Source organism: Tauraco erythrolophus, chromosome 3 (assembly GCF_009769465.1).
Source record: "Tauraco erythrolophus isolate bTauEry1 chromosome 3, bTauEry1.pri, whole genome shotgun sequence".
In the NCBI taxonomy this organism is placed as follows: Eukaryota; Metazoa; Chordata; class Aves; order Musophagiformes; family Musophagidae; genus Tauraco; species Tauraco erythrolophus.
In genome coordinates, this window is record NC_141467.1 from 36797977 (window position 1) to 36820151 (window position 22175).

The window sequence follows — 22175 nt, forward strand, 5'->3', positions numbered from 1 at the left end:
AGGCAGTTAAAATAACAATTCAAGTCTGTGTTTCTTAAAGTTTTCCCAGATCTATATCATAATAACACAACATTGAAAAAATGTCCTATACGTGTATATAAATATTTATATGTTCCCATCAGAAGGCTCAATATATACACGATATTCAGAACATAAATTCCTTTAATATTTCAGTAGAAATCATTCCTCATTAATAAAAATTGCTATCATTCTCCATTAATTCCTCATTCTTCATTAATAAAAAAATGTGAAACAAAACAGGGTTTCAAGCTGCTCTACAAAGAGACCAAAAAGATTGTAATTTTAATAGGTAAGGTAAACTAATTTTGCATTTTATGAAATGCTGACATTAGCTGTTGCTTTCCAGGAAACAACAGAATTTGCTTACCCAGTTTATGCATATGCATTTTGACTTGAGTGTGATTCACCTAACTCTCTTTAATCAACAATTTAACAAACTGTTTGCAGACAAAAAGACAGACAAATGAAAAATTAGTGCTCCTCGAGTTTGTGGCTGGCCATAAGATCTGAATTTATTTTTCAAATACCTTCTATAGCAATGGACTTGCATGCTGAAGACATCCTATCTAGTACATTATTGATTCAAATGACAAGCCTGAGCATCAGATTAAGGATGTGTCATACACCTGATAGAATATTCTTGGAGAATTCAGCAGAAAGGTGTCCTGTTTCAAAATGATCTATTGCTGGTACTATATTTATTGAAGTGTATGTGGAAACATTTAACACAAAACTAATTCATTTAAAATTAGAAAAACATTTATAATTAGTGAAAAGAAATAATTTCACTTTTTGCTACAGAATATCCAGAAAAAGTCACCTCATTCAAACAGAAATCACCAAACAGCTCACAAAACTGAACTAAACCAAACTGATGAACTAATACTAGTGATAGTCCTGTTCTAATTTTCAGTGTCAAATCTGGACACAAACAACTAAGTGGTTTCTCAGTCCTAACAACAATATTTCTTCTTGTAACCATCAAAGAGCAGCCATGAGGTCAGCTGTGGAGGGGCAATTAATGCAAGAACAATGTTTTATAAAGGACACTCAAACAGGGAGATGCCTTTGCCTGTAAAGCTATTTTTTAAGATACAGACGTGGCAGCAGACATCAATGTCCTGGGAGAAGAGCTGGGCAAGTCTGTTGTGCACCAAGGGATGCCACAATGCTAAACATGCTAAAAGAACAGCAATAAGTGAAACAAAATAAAACCTATTCAGATATGAATCGTAACACTCCAAGTACAGTATCATGTTTAGAAAGAATCACATTTTTAAGATGCAACTATTTACTTTCAAGTTCAAATGCTAGACAATTTTCATCTATCCTTTGAATAAAACAAAGTAAGAGAGAGGGGACAGCCATTCGATACCAGTATGTAAAAGAAACCTAGCAGTTGAAAATGAGGATAATTAAGTCAACTTAAACCAGCCAAATGTCAAGCAACATGTAATAACATTCTGTAGAAAAAGCACCGCTCATGCCTGCACAAAGTACTTGCCTTTGCTTGGCAAAATTTTGTCTAACTGTCCTAAAGCATGTCTGCATCCTGTTCAGTCCCAGTCCATCTTCCCAACAGAATATCTGAGTTTAAGTTATGCACCAGTTTGGGGTTTTTTAGCCTTACGTAGACACTTAAGTTTTTTGTTTGTTTAAAGGACAGCATTACGTTACTGTCTCATTCTTTCAACTGACTCTTCATAAACTAGTATGAATTATTTTATTCATTGACAGCAGCCTGAAAAATTATTGCTACAGAAGAAGACTTAGAAAATATCTGAAAAAGTAGCAATGGGCAAGACATCAGCCCAGGTGCTCACAAAAGTACGACTGTGAATTTGACAGATGAAAATAAAGTAATTCTACCAGCTGGCTATACAGATATTTAAGATATCATCCCATATGCTATGCAGAATTAGTTCCTTTTCACTGGGAAACGCAACACAAGCAATGCTGCTCTATGTTCTGCCACCATGGCTTGCGCTTCATTCATATTTTCAAAATCTTTTAGAAAATCATTGCAGTTGGAGACATTTCTTATTATTTTTAATGAAATCTGAAATAAGTGCTTGAGATCAAGACAGCTCAACACAGGCACTAGTATGATAATACAATATATGTTTTGGGTCTGACGATATCCTCTTTGGCAGTCTGGATCATAAAAGCTTATTTCAAGCACAGGAAACATGGTAAAAGAGGACATAAAGCCAAACAGTGGAAGGGAGGAGAGTTAACAGAGCAAGAAGCACAGCAGAGATGCAGAGAAGTGAAATTACATTGTGCTTGAAAATGAGAAAGAATAGTTTGTATAATGAAAATAAGTCAATTAGATTAATAAAAATAGCTGTGACATTGCTGGAGGAGAAGAGAAAGAACCACCACCAATAGCGATGTTCTAGCTAAACCAAAAAGGGGCGAAAATGGGGAAATCAACGGATCATTGCCATGGCAAGGAAATTGTCTGGAGAAGAGGAAAAAAAAAGAAGGGCAAGGATTTTGGTAGCAAGTATTAGGTAAACCTCTAGAAATTATGATACTGAATTCTGACACACTACTTATCACAATGAATAAAAATAAAGCAGGAACTTGACAAAAAAAAGTAATTTTTCAGAAGAATGGAGAGACTTGTAATAAGCTAAAAACATAATTTAAAAATCTTCTACTAATAAATGGGCCAGGGTTTATTTTATTATAAGGAAAAAGCCCATTTTATCATAGTGCTTCTATAGCACAGACAACAATGGAGTATAGAAACACTGGGTCAGTGTCATGGATATTGTGGATACTGGGGCCAACCTGACCACAGCAGCATAATGCTCTTTTTGCAGCTCAGCAATCTCAGCTATCTTCACCACAATCAAATCTGCAAGAGCAGGCCATTATCTCAATTCTTCATCTGTCTTCCTATAGCTTACACCAGAAGGTTAAATGTGATTAAATCAGATTATACAGACTCAAAACTAAATATCAAGAACATAAAGTGAGAGTTGAGGAAGCAATGAAACAAAACAGAGAGGGAAAGATGAGGCAGAGAACTGGATTATGAGAAAAGTTAGAAGTTTAGTTCTGAGAAAGCCTAACTAGAAATGACAGAGGTAAAATATCTGTCAGATAACTAATTGCAAAAGGAAAAATTATTCAAGACCCATGAACCCAGACCCTTACACAAAGATGGGTCTTTGGGAGCATGGCAGTCTATCTGAAAGGGGAAAAAAGCCACTGCTTCTGACATATTAGCCATTGAAGCATGATAACAGATAATACGTTCAAGATTTCTGCTTCTAAATACTCAGAGCATTATATTAACTTACAAAGATAAATCTGAGATTAAGGATGGGTTTGCCAGCATTTACAGCAGACGACCAGTAGATGCCCTGTCATGCGTCCAAATGGCCATCAGTAAGTGGTGTAGAAGAGAGGAGTGCAGCAGAGGAATCAATCCAAACTGAAACACCAACAGTAAAAAAAATAGAATCAAATGAATGATAAAAACCTGAAAAAAAAAATCTATGAAATTTTAAAAAAATCTACAAGCTTATAAAAAAGAAGAAAAATATAAAATTGGGTTTTTTTAATTAGCCAATACAAAATAAAGGGCTTTTTCTCCCCCTTCTCTAAAAATTGCTATTTCAACGTCACCAGCAGTTAAGGATGCTAGCTTCTTGTAAGAGATGGCCAGTTATATGAAGGATAACTTTGGCCAAGTAGTATAGATCTCAGGAAAAGTACGTTACACAGAGAAAGGACATACTGTTATGGTTACAGTCAAGACTGCTTTCAACACAGTGACAAAGTAAGATGACAAAGAAAGAAACCACTACTTTAGTAATTTTATAAACAAACAAATCCTCCTTTAAAATCTAGTCCTATTATTTATTCTGGTAAGGTAAACATTAGTACTGTAAACCTTCTGAGATGTTAATCTGAAAAAAATTATTTGTTCTACTAGCATAATGGCTCTTTCATTGGATTCATCTTCTTCAGAACAGTACCTGTTTCTTGGAGAAAAATTTGAAGAGAGCAAGGGATCAAAAGCAACAGCTGTAAGAAAATATAGACAAAATTCAACTGACAATTTTACCATCCAGTGCAGGACTGAATCAGAATACTTATTCTACTTTCAGAAACATGGAAACAACTGCTGTATCTCAAAAACCAAATTGGTACTATTGGACTGCCAAACCTTTAAACAAAATATTAAAACAAAATATTCCGTTTCTTTACAGCTTATGCTAAGTCATTCCCTTTCTTGGTGGATACTCTCCTCTCCGATGTCATAATCTTTTGCATTTATATTCCCTATCTGATTAGTTAACTGGCTTTTCCTCAAGACACAGAACCAGTCCGATTTGGTATCACGCTGTCAAATTTGTTTCACACCAGTTCTATCTGTCTCTGTGTGTGTGCGCGCGTGTGTGTGAGAGAGAGAGAGAGTGCAAGATAAAGACAGAGCAGACACCACGCACCCTCATTAACTGGAGAGAGATATAATTAAACAAGAAGGGGTTAAAGCCTATGTTAGCCTATTCTACTTTTCCACCTATTACTTTTTAAAAAGCTTTCATATGTCTTCTTCCTTGTTTCTGAAAGCTAACCATCCCTTCTTCCTTTCAGGAAGGCTGACATTTGACAGCTTAACATAGCTGACAGGGTTACCCAACAGCCCACCCTCCCTATTCTCAATCCAATTAGACCTCTAATCCTCCAGATGAAAGGCCCAACTACTCACGTTCCTCATGACAACGACAGCTATTGATTATTTGTCACTACAGCTAACACCTTCTCTGTCGAGGCCACTCTGACAGAAGCAAACCTACCAAATTAGACAGCACTTTATCTGCCCTGGAGGCCAAATGGCACAACAAGTAAAGGCTAATAAATGGTATAAAAATGAACAAATCATAACATTATGACAGGTTGATCGTTGCCAGCAGCTTCACAGCTCAAGCTTGATGCTCCGTTAGACTTGTTCCTTCTCTTTTCTCTTCCACTCATGCTCCAACTTTGACTGAATTAAAGGCCAGAACAATTAAGGCATTTGACCAGCAAAGATAAGCTAGGATAGAAGTATCATCAAGGGACACAAATGTCAATAGCAGACTACCGTTTGTCAATAAAAACATTCCAGAGATGCAAATGCTTATGACTCTGCTCTCCACTAGGCTGTACTGACTCCCTTTGTACAGAGCTCTTCTCAAACTCAGGCAGAAACTCCAGGAAAATTAACCCTAGAAAACCAAGCTTGAGCTGGGAAGCATTCTTATCAGGCAGGGATTTGCATCACTAAAAAAGGAATCCCAATACCAAGCTACACCAGAGAGAGAGATGTTACTCCATACCTACAAAATTTTCCTTTCTTTTTAGCAGAGTGATATAAGCCAAGAATGCATCATTTGAATTTATTATTATACATTTTCTTCAATTGTTTTTCAAGAAAAAATTATCTGTTTCTAAGACAATATATAGTCTCTAGTAACATAGAACCTCACAAGTCACAACACTCAAAGTCAAACTGAAAAGCAGCAACAACATTTTTTATTTTTACAGTGATACTATCCAAAACCATTAATGGCGAGATCAGAGGCACAGACTCTGAACTGAGGCTGTTTAATGCAATGAACATCAGGAAGAGGGCATTAAAATAAAGCACAACAACCATGGAAAGATTGTTAAGATCATGCAAGCACAAGAATAATGTGAGCAAAAATACACAAGTTCTTGAAACAGTTAAAAAGCAATTAGTACTGCCTTGCCATAATTATTTAGCTGATTTCTCAACTATGCCAAAACCAACGTGTTTTCCAGCAATGGATTCCTAAACTTTTGAAATTACTTATTAACAATAAAATAATATTAAATCAAACTACATTAAAACTCACATAAAATAAAAGCTTCTTTACCTGAAGAAGACATAAGACATGAATATGTGCTATTCTACTTCGGGAAAATCTACAGTTTAAGTGAGGAAAATGTTCCTGGGTAACATCTAGGTTGTACAGATATAAGAAACTACATGCAAATGTAACATAATACTATTTTAAAAAATCTAAACACTGTAAAATGATTTATTCAGAAAAAAAAAAAAGTCAAATTGTGTAGTGTTTGTCCTCAAACTGTTCTAACTTCCTAGGTTTACAAAATACTCTTGGGGAAGAATACATATTTATTAATCGCTTCAATCAGACATGATTAAACTCTTTAAAAGATAGGCATTTCAGTACAGTATTATCACAAAATATAGATAGTTAAATGAACAGTTTGGCAAACAGATCCCTTAAGATTATTGAACCTACAGGACATTTAGGTAAAGCTGGCCCTCCTAAAACTCAAGCAAACTGGTAAAAAACCTGAAAAGTTGAAATTGTATATAGTATGTCTATAAATAAATTTACATTATTACGATACTTTTCTAAAACATACTCCAAATACAATAAACCCCTGCGAAGAGGAGACAAATATTTTAATTTTCAACCAACGTAGTGTACCACTTCACAGCTATGCTTTCATTTGCAGCGCTAATGCCCGTTTCTAATACCAGCCTCTGCTTTCCAAGACCAGACAAGTTCGCAACTCCGAAGACGGAGCGCCCCAGAAGCACCCACCCGCCCCGAAGAAGATCGCTAGCAGCGCACCCGGTCCAGCCCTCTGCAGCGGGGACAACCGAGCGACCCGTTCTCAACTCTTCGGCACACAGCGACATTTATGCCTACGCTGGCGACGAAGAGTCCACAGTGTTCTCGGAAGCTGTTTAGGCTTTCCAGCACGAAGAATGCCAGTATTGTTTATATTATAAGCCTCCTATTTATCCTAGGTTATATTCCCTGCTATGGCCTGTTCTTATTTAGCAGATTCTCATTCTTTTTCAACACATACTTTGTTTACAGAGGAAAGGAATATATCTCATTCTCCCAATTTGATTTTACCTAGTTCATTAAAAGCATTCACATTTGGGCTTCTTTTCCCTTTCATTATTTTAAGAGCTTTTCAGGTTTTTTGATTTTAAACAATGAGGGCTAAAAACTAACATTATACGAGAGAACTAGCTGGTGCCAAGCAGTGAAGAAAAATTACTCTTCTTATTTGCTAATCATACCAGCAAAATCTCTAAATGTCCAGGTATTAGACTTATTAACCAAATGAGCACTCTCCTCCATTATTATTCCCAAGTTTTCTTCTGCAAGACTCATTTATAATATTTGGTTTATTATCACTATTCTTGGTAAGTGTGAATCTTTTCCACCATCACAGGTCAGAATCAAAAATGACATACTGCTATGTTTTTCAAGTTGTGTTCCAGGAGATGTGCCTCCCTAAGAATCACATCTGAACATCCTTTACACATAGCAAGAGCTAATCCATTCATCTTCATGAAAACCTTAGACATATTTCTTTGCTCTACTTCTAAATTAGGTTTGCAACCCTCACAATTAAAACAAAATCCTTCAAAACATGGATGCTACAATGACGGCTGCCAGTCTGAAACATCAACTGCCCCAGGCAACTGGAGATCACTACGTCATGTGCGTGGAAAAGAGAAGGCACTACACATGGTCCATCCTTTTCCACACAAATATACTCTACTATGTAGTATTTGTCTAAATACACCACAACTGCTCCTGCTGAAAACCCTCTCTTTAAACCTCCCTCAGCTCTTGCTTTTACTGTTCTAAATGGAGAAAAATAGTATTCTGTCCTTACAAGTGAAAGTAGGTAGAAGCAAACGCTTTAGATATTTATAGTGTAATGATTTTAGTGTCTCAGTCAGCTTTGTTCTCCTTCACAATCCAATCCTACCCAAAGACAATAACAAACTACATTTTTTGTTTAGCCATGCTATAATTCCTCTGATGAATTGAGGTAATTCTGCTGAAAATGACTGCTGAAAAGTAGGTATATTCAAGGAGGTAGGCACAAATTACAAGCAATATTTTCAAACATATTTTATAAGAATAAGTAAGTTTAGTAAACAACAGTTATTAAAATAATTTAAAAGTCACTTTTACATGTGCCATAGCCTATAGACATTCATACCATATTTATAAGCGCAGCCTGTATAGAGACAGAGTCTGATGTTTAGCTACTCTGAAATTCCGATCTTGAAGTCAAAAGAGGTACTTTGGCATGTAAATTTTTGCATAACCTTGTCTTAAAATGTGATTTCATACTAGCATAAAACCAGTGAAAAATGAGATTCAGATGCTTTAGAATTTGCTGTGCAACTGAAACCTGACTTGTAGAACAGTATTTCTACAGCTCTGTCTTCTGCAGGCAAGAGAACCAGCTGGATTTAACCCACGATTTGACAGTAGAGACACATGATTGTTGGACACCAAATGACTACAGTGACTTAACACTGAGCAAAAAACAATGTGTATGCTTTTGCCTTGTTACAAGGCATGACAAAGCAAGCTGAAAACTTACTGCCTGAAAATATGAGAATCACATATAGGTCCTGCAAAGCAGTGCCCAAATCAAGCTCTCCATATCAACAAAACTGTTGTCAAGCTTCTTGTTTCAATTATGCTCCTCTATAACGTTTACTATAACTGAATTGGAAAGCTTTCCCTCTCCTTCACATCTGTGATACACTAATGAATCAAGACACAGAATATACAAGATAGTCTTCTGACCATTCTCCTAATACCTAGTTTTGCTTGATTTCCCAGAACCTTTTCAGACCAATCATTTCTCTCCTACAACACGCAGAAGAGCTTACCTAACACTAGCCTCCACAAAATGCTTCTATCTTATAGTATTTCTTGTGTACAAACATATTGCAAGCCACCCATCACGTTTCAGTAGAGAAATGTTGAAATTTCCAGCTAAGCTGGAATGCTGAGTTTCATAAGAGTAGACCAATACTTCGATATCAAGACCATCATTTCATACTCTAATATTTTGCTCACTGACCACTAATGAAATCTAAAGCAACCATCTGAAGCAGAATTTGAGAGACATGCAAGATCCTGAAAGAAAGTCACAGCTGCTATTTATCAGACAAAAAAAAACCTTCAAAAGGGTTCCCTTATCCTCCCTCAACTCAAATGGAAAGCTGCTAAATTCTTAACTAAGGCTTTAAGAATATCTTTCATGATGTCAAAGTTCATATAGGAAGTTCCAGCTCTGCACAGTCTCTGGCTGCTTTATTATTCTTCCCCAGCAGTAACAGCACAACTTTCTGAGGGACCATACTGTAAATCAGCTTCCTGTAATAATGTGAGTTTTGTCTACGTAAACTTTTCCTGTAGTTATTTTTAAACATTTCAATTAGGCTTAGAGCACATATCAACACTAGTTTCAGCACAACCAACAGTGAAAAGCATTCGGGAGCATGAGGACACTTGCTAAACAGGCAGAAAATGAATTGTTATTTTGTAGAGTTCATTTTCTGTGGACTAGTTGAACAGTGAGCAGTTCTGCAGTTGCGAAAAGGGGTCAGAGAAGGCCATGGGCAGGACCAACTCTTTGGTAGCTGGATCAGCTTATCTGTAATACAACACATACAAATCACATACAACAAACTGCACCTTCTGTCCTTAAGCATCTTCAGGCTGTGTTCACTAGAGAGATCCCTTTGTTCAGAAAAGTAAAGAAAACATTTGTATTGGAGTTTTTGTCTGTGGCTTAATTAAACACAGAGGAAACTGCAGTACTGCATGTAAAAAAATCACCTCTTCTGGCTGGTTGGCCAACACTCCTGTTTCACACCTTGGTTTGTTCAGAATTTTCACATTTAGTTAAACTGTATGGTCACATGAAAGTATGGCAGAATGAATGTAAAGCACATTCATACTTCATGAACCTACACATGAGTTATATGCATACTATGCATATTACTCATTATGAGCTCTCGCTTACAGGGGAGCATCACAAAAGGATACCAGCCTAGGAAAAAAGAACACAAACTGAGCACTGTCATCTCTGAAAGGCACAGTCATCATTTATTTTCATGATACAGATCAGGAAAGAAAGTTAGAAGTGCATATGCTCTTTTATGCAGTTCAAATAATGCCCTATGAATTATTTGAGAGACTATAGCTCCAGGAAACACATCTTGAAAAAGATATTGAGGGGAAAAACGTATATGCTTGCTCCTAGGAAAGTCTGAGTCAGGAGCTTTTAATACAAACATCATCTACTTGGACAAGAAAGGGGAAATAACATTCTGGTTTTGGGGCTCTTGGACTACTTTGACTGTGCTCATTAGATAAGACTTGGGAATAAGCTTTCCTAAAATAAGTGAACTAAAGACTACCTCTGTTTCTAATTTTCTGCCATGTCTTATTCTTGCCACAGGCTGTCTTTTCTTCCTTCATTCTTTACCTGTGTGGTTACTGGTGAGTATACAGGAACAATCATTTTTTCTAGTTTAAGAAAAATTACAATTGAACATCATTAAAATATACCCTCCTACTTTACACAGAATTCCTAACTGCATCCTGGATGTACTGTTATTTATCAATAACTGTGTCAGCAAAGAATTAATGCAAGCTACAGAATATTTAATGTCTGTAGACAATGAAAGCCACATTTTCCCACTGGGGTGGTATTAATCTTCCCATAGCCAAAATTAATATCCTCCTGACAGTTAAGCATCCTGATAGATCATTTAAGTGCATATTATTAGCATCCAACAACAAAACTATTGAATTTTTTCTTCTATCCCTGTTAACACAAAGGGCTGTGCTTGGGGAATTCATAGAGATTGTTAATTCCCCAGAGTAAACAGGTTGCTAATAAACATATAAGCTATTTTACTAGGACTGCAAGACATGAACTGGCAGTCCTTTTATCAGTGAAGCCTCCAGACAGAAAAATGGGAATAGTTTCATCTCAAGTGAACAGGAATTTCTACCTTAGCACAGTTATTTGATGCTGGAGAGAAAACGAAGGAAAGAACCTTAAACCAGCTGTAGTTTTAGCTGATACTGAGGGAAAGTAGTATTGCAAGATTCTCTGTATCCTGCAGAGAATGAAACCAATTCTTCTTTCGATAACCAGGATTACTAATGGGAGAGTCTTCATCTTGAATCTAAACACATGAATAAAGACATTCAGCTTTCTTCTGTCCAAGATGGCTAAATCATTTTTTCTGTTTGGCATTAGAAGACTATCTTCTCACAAACCTTTTGCCTCTGAGACGGTTCTGTGGCTTGTAAATACAGCGGAGACCAATTTTTGCCAAATCAACTGCAAGACTGTTTCAGAGGAACACCTGTGAAGGGACTTGTAAAGGAAGCCTGTAGAATGATAACCTAAAGAAACTCAAATATTCTAGCAACAAACTCTAGCCCTCAGGGTGTCTGCTGTGACCTGTAAGGTGTTCCAAAAAGCACTTCCTAGAGACAGCAAAAAATGGCAAAAGTAATTCTAGTACCTAGAGAGGATGGTTCCTACTCAGGAAATCTTACTTCCTTTTACATCCATCTTCTTTAGTTGAGAATGTGTGTGAAGAAAAGGGTCTTCTCTTTCCTGCCTCTTCATTAGTTGCATGTAAAGGTCTCCGCATTAATCTTAACTTCTCCCTCCAAGGAAAATGAAAGCTAGGATGCAACTCAAGTGCAATTTAGGAATCTGAATCTCCAAGCACTGTCATTCTAAACAACTTATACCTGTGACTACGAATGAATGGAGATTTAGAAAGTCATGTAAATCTCTTTTTGATGAAGTGCAGGACAGTGACTGACTCACATGCTTGAACACAGTGAAAATTGTACAGTGGCCCTGGTAAATATGTAGATCCATGACTAACCAACATTGACAATAAAAGTTTGGAAATGGGTGCTCTCACAGCATTTTTCTTTTTCTATCTGAAAGTCAACTTGCAGTATTGGTTACTGAGGAATTGGTTTTTTACTTTGGGAAAAAAAAAAATCAGAATATAAACCAAAAGTATCAGAGAGAAATAAGAAGAATGCAAACCACTATTTAAACAGCCAAAACTGCATGAAACATGAAGTTGGTTTAAATTTGAATTTATATATTTTGCAGAAGGCATTCATGACAGAAATGCAGATCTTAAAACGTTAATAAGGAAGACTGAAGACAAAATTTTACGCATATGAAATGTTAATTTCGTAAGCTGACATCAATAGTGAGTAACTTCTCAGAAGGCACAGAATGCAGCTCTACAGGACAGCTAAGCAGTCAGCGAAATGGAAAGCAGCTGCAAGGGCTGTCTCCTGACCTCTTTTTGCCACCCAGCACTATGATGGCACAAGCACTACGTAGGTATGGATTGAATCACATTTATCTAGTACATTACACAATAAGTGGGTGACTGCATAAAATCTGCTAAAATAGCATGAGGTAGACAGTACCGTTTTTTTTCAGCTGCACTGTCAAGTGAAAACGTATCTAAGATCATCCAATTATCACGTGGTACAAACTGCCCTTTCATGATTGCAGTAAGACATAAAGAAACCGAAGAGCACATTCAGTTAAAGGGTATTATGCCAAGACAAAGTATCTCTTGCCTTGAATAGCTGCAATACAAATACCCACAATATGAAGACACAGACAAAGATTTAAACAAGAATGTATATTGTTTTAATAGGCTAAAATGTATTTTAAAAAGCTGGGGGAAATGTAATTTTAAAATTAAGTTTTTAATATTATAAAATGTTTGTGTGCCTATCAGGTCATAAAATCTACAGCCTGTATGCACACCAAGCAAGTATAGTACCTTAGATCAATTTTTTAAGACTCTGACATGGTTATGTTTATGAAATACCTGTCTTTGAAACAACATTCACAGTAAGCTGGTTATTCAGAAATACAAAGTTAACCCCTGGTGCACTAGAGACAAGGTTGTGATGATGACTGAAGTATTTCATCGAGGTGTTGCGGTACGTAACCAAATAGACGAATTAGCCTCTTTCAACTCAACTATAACCTACCGTAACTAATTACGATGGCAGTCAAGTAATGCCGTGCATTACTGTACACGTTTCAAGAATGCATTCACACTGTTTTTTAATAGTTAAAATTTTTACCTAAAGAATTTGTAAATTTAAAATATCAAATTTACAGTAATTTAATGCAGTAACACAGAACACACAGTCCCTAGGGACTCCCATGCAAGTGTAACTGAAGAATATCACCTTATTACAGCCTTGCCGAATGGTTCTCTATTCAACTGCATATATCGCTCCTGTCCTGGTTTTAGCTGGGACTGTTAGCTCTTCTTTTTAACAGCTAGAAGAGCTCCATGTTCTGGTTTTACTCAGAGGCTCGCTCTGAGAAGAATGCTGATCGCAAGTTGATGTTTGTGGTTGGACGTGAGACTCCAAGGACTTTTCAGTGTGCCGGAGTGCAGAAACACGGCGGGATAAGCGGGGAGCATAGCTGGGACAAGGGGGACACGATTCCCCTTGTGATTTGTGGTGGAACTTAAGATTGAGGGTCAAACTGGCCAATTAGTATTCCATATCATGCAGCATCATGCCCAGTATAAAAGTGAGGGGCAGCCGGGAAGAAGGGCTTTTGCGCTTTGGCTCTTTCGCTGCTTTTGCTCTTTTGCGCTTGCTGCACTTTCGCTCTATTGCCTTTTTTTTCCTCTCTCTCCCAGTACTCCCACTCTCAGAGTACTATCTCTCTCTGCCCCTCTCTATTTCGGGGCCTCGCGTTCGTCCGGGATTGCAGCTTCGGGATGAGATGGGCTGCGGGATAAGAGGGGTGGTGAGCATCCACACTGTGTATTACTTATCTGTATTAAATTGTTCTTATCTCAACCCACGGGTTTCCTGTTTCTCCTTTAATTCTCTCCCTCATTCCTGGGGGTGGGGGAGGGTGAGTGACCGGCTGTGTGGGGGGGTCTGGTTGCTGGCACGGCCTAACCCACGACAGCTCCTTACTAAGTACTAGTAAGGAGCTACTTACTATAGCTACCTTTATGTAAACCTAACTATAGCTACCTTTATGTAAACCTAACTCAAATAAAACAAAAAAAAAATTGCAGAGTATATTGAAAAATATATACAACATCTGAACAATGTGAACAGGTGACAAAATACTATAAATTTCTACAAAAATCACAGCAGGCACTCTAACTGGCACCAAAAGACACAGCTTACACAGCCAAAACAACTTCAAATTTTGTGCAGTTACAGTTTTAAACATACTATAAAAAGTAAAATAGTAAATAAAAAGCTGTTCCTTTCAGTTCGAGTTTTTAATCTTCTCTGTGCAATCTTTTTCATAGTTTATGAGCTCAAATGTCTTGGTTAGCTAGCCAATGCACCTTCTTTTTTTTTCCTCTCCTCCCATCAGCAGTTTGCTCATTCTCCTGTAACTGTGGACACTTCCCCAGTCCTAAACACACTCAAAATTTATTGCGGCTCTGAAGTTATACTTTAAATTACCTCTTTTTTTTTTTTTTTTTTGATAATTCCTTTAGCACTTCTTCAGTGGAACAATGTAACTGGACAGTACTATAGACTGAACTTGTAGAAGGAAAAACAGACAGCAATGCATTTCCCTCCTGGTCCTGGAGATGATTTGGTATTCCGTATCCTTGAAATTCTCAGACACAGCATTAATAATTAACAGTGCATGGTCTTATATCCACTGAAATTAACGGTAACATCCTAAGGAGTATCAGAGAGTACAAAATGTAGTCTTTACTTAGAACTGGCTATCTCAAAATATACAAGGACTATTTTTCCTAGAAAGCACAAGTTCTTAAAACGTCTCTGCAGAAAGCTACAAATACATTGAGTAAAAACACTAAAAAATAACCTTCCAAAGATTTACCTTGGGATGGGTCAAGTTTTTAAAAAACCTCACATTATTTTCCTCTAAAATAATGAAAGCCTCTGAAGATACAACATACTTACTCAATAGAAAAAAAAAAATCTTCTTCATACTTATTGTGAATGCCGCAAGCTTACACAATGCCTGAGAACCTTTAATGTAATTACCTTTTGTGCAGCAAGATGGAGAGCGGTTCTTCGGCTACGATCAGCTCTATTAACATCAGCTCCAGCCTTCAGTAATGCCTCTGCACAGTCCAGCCTGTCAGCCAATACACAGTACATAAGTGGAGTTCTTCCAAACTGGTCTTCTTTATCTTTCAGCTCAGAGTTTCCTAAAAAAAAAAAAAATATTTAAAAAAAAAAATTAAAAAAAAACACATAAAGCAATTAAGTCCATGAGTAGTACATTTTTTTAAAAAAGAGTATCTTACTCAAAATGAACAGGGTGATCAAAATAATGGAGTATGACATAAACTCAAAGTTATTATTTTTCACCCTTTTTACTGACATTTACAGGAAATCTCAGAACATATTTACAGAAAAAAGTACATTCAGAAAACATTAGTTCCACAAGCACACCTACCACCAGTAACATTCTGCAGTGGCATAATTATTTATAATTTTAAAATAGTTATACAGATCTTGGCTGTAAAGATTACTTTTAAAAAAAAAATCAACAACACAAACTTTCTGAAACCAGTGAACACTAACTAAAACAAGCTTTGAAGCCCGCTCACAGCAATGTTTAATTAAAAAGCATAAAACCATCAATATTGATGTAACATCAATACCATTATTTAATTCATAGTGCCTTACAATATAGAAACTACTAAAATACTTCTTGAGCTTTCTTGAATTGATAAGATTAATAAGGCAGCAGTTAAGCTAAATAAGAAGTCTGAAGTCCTATTAAAAAAAACCCTAAACCATTGTATTCCTATTCACAGGCAAAAAACCAACCAACCAAACAAACCAGTATGCATACTTCACTATAAAGTTCCATATTTCTATTACGTCACCATATAGAAAGCAGCATCTATAAATCCATGGATATCAACCATCCTACACATCCCAACTCTAAATACATCTCCCATATAGCAACGTTGTCTACAATTACTCAAGGAACATTGAATTGTAGCAGGTAAGTTAATTTTTCTTTTTAAATATTTCTTTGTTTGCATGATTGTTGGTGCTTCAAAAGAACTCCAGCAGAAGCACACTTCTCTGTTACAAACACAATCTTCACTCTCTTCCAGCATATTATTTATACTTATCTACAGATCCAGTAATTGTATTCTTAACTATAATTTCTATTGATTCACCGAGCAGAAGAGTCAAGCAGGTTAAGCGTGAATCGAGGGGACTATCAAGGACTAAATTTTGTTCCCTACCAATCAAGCCTCTCACAAAAAACACTCTTAAGCAAGATATTGCCAGTTAGAGCAATCATTTGCTCACTTGCTTAATTTCCAAGTCCCTTGAAAACTGTTGAGTGAATACCATGTTGTTCTCGTGATTCAATCTGTAACACCTTGTCTTGCTTAGAAATTGTGATTTGCATTGAAAAAAACTCTTTCTGCTCTGTGAAATACAGTTTAGGAACCGTTCCAAGCTCTTCTGTGAACGCAGATATAGAAAAATTAGTTTAGTTCTTCACCAATGGCCTTGTCTTCTCTGACTGCCCCTTCACCTTGACAATCCACTAGCTTTATAATTAATTTTCATGCCTCTAGTAAATTACTCCTAAAAAAAAATTTAAAAAGTATTTTACTGACCTGCTTCTACCTTCCTCAGATGTAAATTACGGTTTTTGAAGAACATATTCTTGCTTTTAATAGCCACCCTCACACTGCTGTTTAGCCATGCTTCCTTCCCTTTGACCTTCCTCAGGTGGTCAATAACTTTTTTGCCTCGGTCTTCACTGGCAGAAGCTCTAGCCACACTGCCCAAGTCACAGAAGGCAAAGGCAGGGACTAGGAGAATGAACTGCCCACTGCAGAAGATCAGGTTTGAGACCATCTAAGGAACCTGAAGGTGCGTAAGTCCATGGGACCTGCTCAGATGCACCTGCGGGTCCTGAGGGAACTGGCAGATGAAGTTGCTAAACCATTATCTACCATATTTGAGAAGCTGGGGCAGTCCAGTGAAGTTCCCACCGACTGGAAAAGAGGAAACAGACCCCATTTTTCAGAAGGGAAAAAAGGAAGACCTGGGGAACTACAGGCCAGTCAGTCTCACCTCTGTGCCTGGCAAGATCATGGAGCAGATCCTCCTCGCGACTATGCTAAGGCACATAGAAAATAAGGAGGTGATTGGTGACAGCCAACATGGCTTCACTAAGGGAAAATCCTGCCTGACTAATTTGGTGGCCTTCTACAATGAGGTTACAGCATTAGTGGATAAGGGAAGAGCAACTGATGTCATCTACCTGGAGTTGTTCAAAGCATTTAACACTGTCTCCCATGACATCCTTGTCTCTAAACTGGAGAGACAAGGATTTGACAGATGGGCCACTTGGTGGATAAGGAATTGGCTGGATGGTCGCACTCAAAGAGTTGTGGTCAACGGTTCAATGTCCAAGTAGAGGCCAATGATGAGTGGTGTTTCTCAGGAGTCAGTACTGGAGCCAGTGCTATTTAACATTTAACATCTTTGTTGGTGACATGGACAGTGGGATCAAGTGCACCCTCAGTGAGTTTGCAGATGACACCAAGTTGTGTGGTGTTGTGGACACGCTGGAGGGAAGGGATGCCATCCAGAGGGACCTTGACAGGCTGGAGAGGGGGGCCTGTGAGAACCTCATGAAGTTCAACAAGGCCAAGTGCAAGGTCCTGTACATGGGTTGGGGCAATCCCAAGCATAAGTACAGGCTGGGTGGAGAATGGATTGAGAGCAGCCCTGAGGAGAAGGACTTGGGGGTGTTGGTTGAGGAGAAACTCAACATGAGCTGGCAATGTGCACTGGCAGCCCAGAAAGCCAACCGTATCCTGGGCTGCATCAAAAGAGGTGCGGCCAGAAGGTCGAGGGAGGTGATTCTACCTCTCTACTCTACTCTCATGAGACCCCGTCTGGAGTACTGTTGTGATAGTTTGATGTGGGGGGGGTGTTCTGGTGGCAGGGGAGGGGATTTGCTCCCTGTGCCACCAGATCTGAGTCCCATCCCCCCCCCGGGGGAGGTTGAGCCAAGGCGGCGCCTCTGCGAATTGCCCTATTTAAGTTGGGACAAAGGGGCGGGAAAGGGGCTTTTTGCTCAGGAGCGAGGAGAGAGCAGGTGGGCGCTGCCCTCGCTCCCGGCTCCCGGCCGAGCGGGCCGCTCGGGCCCGGGCCGGCGCCATGTGCTCAAGATGGCGCCGGGGAGCCGCATGGGGGACTCGGTAAGCGCCCCGCTCCCGGGGTGCCCGCCGGGCCGAGCTCCCCCAGAGAGGATTAATATCTAAGAGAAGACAACCACAACGACCGGGTCAGCAAAGATGGAGCAGGAGGAGGTGTACTGGAGCTGAGGCTTCCCTTGCAATCGGTGTGAGATGGCAGGCGGCCCCCCTGCAGCCAGGGTGTACTCGGCGGAGCAGCGACCCACTCGCGGCCTGTGGAGAAACCCACGTCGGGAAGGAGATGCCTGAGCCCAGGAGAGGTCGTGGAGCAGGGGATGCGCGACCAGGTACTGTTGATAATGGGGCATGGAATGCACGACGAGGTCGTGGAGGCATCTGGAGACCGTGGGACGACCCACGCCGACGCGAGTGGCAGCAGCTCCCTAAGAGGCCGAGACTGGTAAAGCCCGAACTGGTGCGATCCATGGGGAGGATTGCAATCCTGCGGGCAGGACTTACTTTGGAAAAGTTTGGGGACTTTTTCTTTGTGAGTAGGGGATCCACCGAAGCAAGGGAAAAATGGTGTAAAGACTCCTCCTCTTTAAGAAAGGAGCGGCAGTGAACAACATGGATGAACTGACCTGTACTCCCCCATTCCCTGTCTCCCTGCGCCGCTGGGGGGAAGGCAGAGCCAGGAACGAAAGGAAAATAGGGGGTGGGGAGGTGTTGTTTTAAGATCGGGCCTTGTTTTCTCTTTCTCCTCTCAAGTAACCGGTTTCGTTCCCTTTTGTCTTTTGTTTAGTAACTGTTAATAAATTGTTTTGTTTTTAAGAAGAAAGCCCGAGTCATGTTTTGCCCGAGACCATGTTTGGTGGGTGCTCCCTTTCGGTTCTTGTCTCGACCCTCAGTCCAAAAACCACGACAATTGTGGCGCCCAACGTGGGGCTGAGGAATTCGAGATAGGAATAGTGATTGGGAGAGGTAACGGGCAAAACATGGACTCCAGAGTGGTGAAAACAGAGGGACCTTGGGAAACTTTGATTGTTGTGTTTGGTGAAGGGACTAGGGGTGGATTGTTTGTGAAATGTGTGTTCTTGTTCAATGTTTTAAGTGAAGTTGTGCCTAAATAGGGAATTCGCAGAGGCGAGGGGTGGAATGTGATAGTTTGATGTGGGGGGGGTGTTCTGGTGGCAGGGGAGGGGATTTGCTCCCTGTGCCACCAGATCTGAGTCCCATCCCCCCCCGGGGGAGGTTGAGCCAAGGCGGCGCCTCTGCGAATTGCCCTATTTAAGTTGGGACAAAGGGGCGGGAAAGGGGCTTTTTGCTCAGGAGCGAGGAGAGAGCAGGTGGGCGCTGCCCTCGCTCCCGGCTCCCGGCCGAGCGGCCGCTCGGGCCCGGGCCGGCGCCATGTGCTCAAGATGGCGCCGGGGAGCCGCATGGGGGACTCGGTAAGCGCCCCGCTCCCGGGGTGCCCGCCGGGCCGAGCTCCCCCAGAGAGGATTAATATCTAAGAGAAGACAACCACAACGACCGGGTCAGCAAAGATGGAGCAGGAGGAGGTGTACTGGAGCTGAGGCTTCCCTTGCAATCGGTGTGAGATGGCAGGCGGCCCCCCTGCAGCCAGGGTGTACTCGGCGGAGCAGCGACCCACTCGCGGCCTGTGGAGAAACCCACGTCGGGAAGGAGATGCCTGAGCCCAGGAGAGGTCGTGGAGCAGGGGATGCGCGACCAGGTACTGTTGATAATGGGGCATGGAATGCACGACGAGGTCGTGGAGGCATCTGGAGACCGTGGGACGACCCACGCCGACGCGAGTGGCAGCAGCTCCCTAAGAGGCCGAGACTGGTAAAGCCCGAACTGGTGCGATCCATGGGGAGGATTGCAATCCTGCGGGCAGGACTTACTTTGGAAAAGTTTGGGGACTTTTTCTTTGTGAGTAGGGGATCCACCGAAGCAAGGGAAAAATGGTGTAAAGACTCCTCCTCTTTTAAGAAAGGAGCGGCAGTGAACAACATGGATGAACTGACCTGTACTCCCCCATTCCCTGTCTCCCTGCGCCGCTGGGGGGAAGGCAGAGCCAGGAACGAAAGGAAAATAGGGGGTGGGGAGGTGTTGTTTTAAGATCGGGCCTTGTTTTCTCTTTCTCCTCTCAAGTAACCGGTTTCGTTCCCTTTTGTCTTTTGTTTAGTAACTGTTAATAAATTGTTTTGTTTTTAAGAAGAAAGCCCGAGTCATGTTTTGCCCGAGACCATGTTTGGTGGGTGCTCCCTTTCGGTTCTTGTCTCGACCCTCAGTCCAAAACAAAAAAAAAAACCACGACAACTGTGTTCAGCTCTGGAGTCCCCAAAACAAGAAGGACATGGACTTGTTGGAGTGGGTCCAGACAAGGGCCACGAAGATGATCCAAAGACCGGAGCACCTCTCCTATGAAGACAGGCTGAGAGAGTTGGGGCTGTTCAGCCTGGAGAAGACTCTGGAGAGATCTTCTAGCAGACTTCCTTCCAGTGCTTAAAGGGGGCCTACAAGAATGCTGGAGAGGGACTTTTTACAAGGGTATGTAGTGATAGGACAAGGGGCAATGGCTTTAAACTGAAAGAGGGTAGATTTAGATTAGATCTAAGGAAGAAATTTTTTACAATGAAGGTGATGAGGCACTGGAACAGGTTTCCCAGAGAAGCTGTGGATGTGTCATCCCTGAAGGTGTTGAAGGCCAGGTTGGATGAGGCTTTGAGCAACCTGATCTAGTGGAAGGTGTCCATGTCCATGGCAGGGGGGTTGGAACTAGATGATCTTTGAGGACACTTGCAACCCCAACCATTCTATGATTCCTAAACTTTTTCTTTTGATAAGTGCTTTTGCATTTGCCTCACACTGCAAGCAAGGAGTTTACTCTTTAGACTAATCTTTAGATTCTTCTTAGCACGCATTTTCATTTCAATATCCTTCACCATTTTTAGAGCACACAACTATGGTGGGCTGCTTTTGCTTATCCATGTATACTTTCAGTCAAGAGTCACAAAATCTCACATAGTAACATTGATTCCTATTCTACACAGCAGTCGAGAGCAACTCAAGAGTTGGTCTGTTCTGGGTTCACTGACTTCTCTGTTGCCAACCCAGTAACGATTTCTAGCAATTTTGGTTTAGGATCATACCCTCAATAGCCATTTACCCAAAAGACATAAAAGTCACTTTCACTACTGTCGTGTTTCCTGTCAATTCAGGCCCTCTGATCTCCCTTAGCATGTCACACATGTCATCATCTGGTCACACGGACAGTAATAAAATGTTAGTATTATAGTTTCTTATTTAGATCTGTAAATGCAATCATTAAGTGGTATTTTTGGTGTTTAAGCTTGATTTCTATAGTCATTTGTTAATCTCATTCAAATCCAAGACCTTGTTTTCCGCTTTGGTTTTTAAATGTGTACTCACCATTCCTCCACCTATATGGCTTCCACGGAAATATGAGAATGCAAAGTATATAGAAAAAACATTGTCCGCATCAATGCCTTCCCTTCACAAATTTAGGATTCTTATATTAACAATAGCCTAATTTAAAACATGACATCCAGTTCTCCCATCTAACTTTTTCAGACTTCCATGTCTGTAGGAAAACATACATATTTGGTTTGGATTTCTAAACAACTTCAATTGCTTTGAATAGCATGTTCTTTTCCTACTGTATTACTACATAAAAGAAAATATAGAATAGCTATGATTCTACCTTCTGTAGACAAGCCTCTGGGAACTGCACCTACCCTTGTCAGCTTTTCCTTTTAGAAATTCTTTTAGAAATCTTTTAGATTTCTTTTAGAAATCTTCTCCTAACAAGCATAACAACTGAGTCTTGTTTTTTTTCCAATAAATAAATGACCAAAGTATACCTTTATACTGAAGAAAAATCAAACAATAAATCAAATAACAGAAAATTACATTTGCAAATTCATACACGTTATTTTTTCCTGTGAGACCTTGCATAAAGGCTGCATAGAAATCTGGTCTGAACTTTGCTTAGAATTGGAGAAGATAAAAGTATTGGATATATCTTACTCATTACTCCAAATAAAAACAAAAGAGATCA

At 39.9% G+C, this 22175-nt stretch overlaps 1 protein-coding gene across 2 annotated transcripts in view; it reads right to left on the minus strand.

The window, feature by feature from the left end:
• The window catches only part of INVS (inversin), a 106290-nt gene that overhangs the window by 72877 nt on the left and 11238 nt on the right, over nt 1-22175 (minus strand). For both annotated transcript variants that reach the window (XM_086609157.1, XM_086609156.1), the window contains exon 3: nt 14946-15112. In XM_086609157.1, the coding sequence (XP_086465283.1) occupies nt 14946-15112 (167 nt within the window). The remainder of the gene's footprint in view (nt 1-14945; nt 15113-22175) is intronic.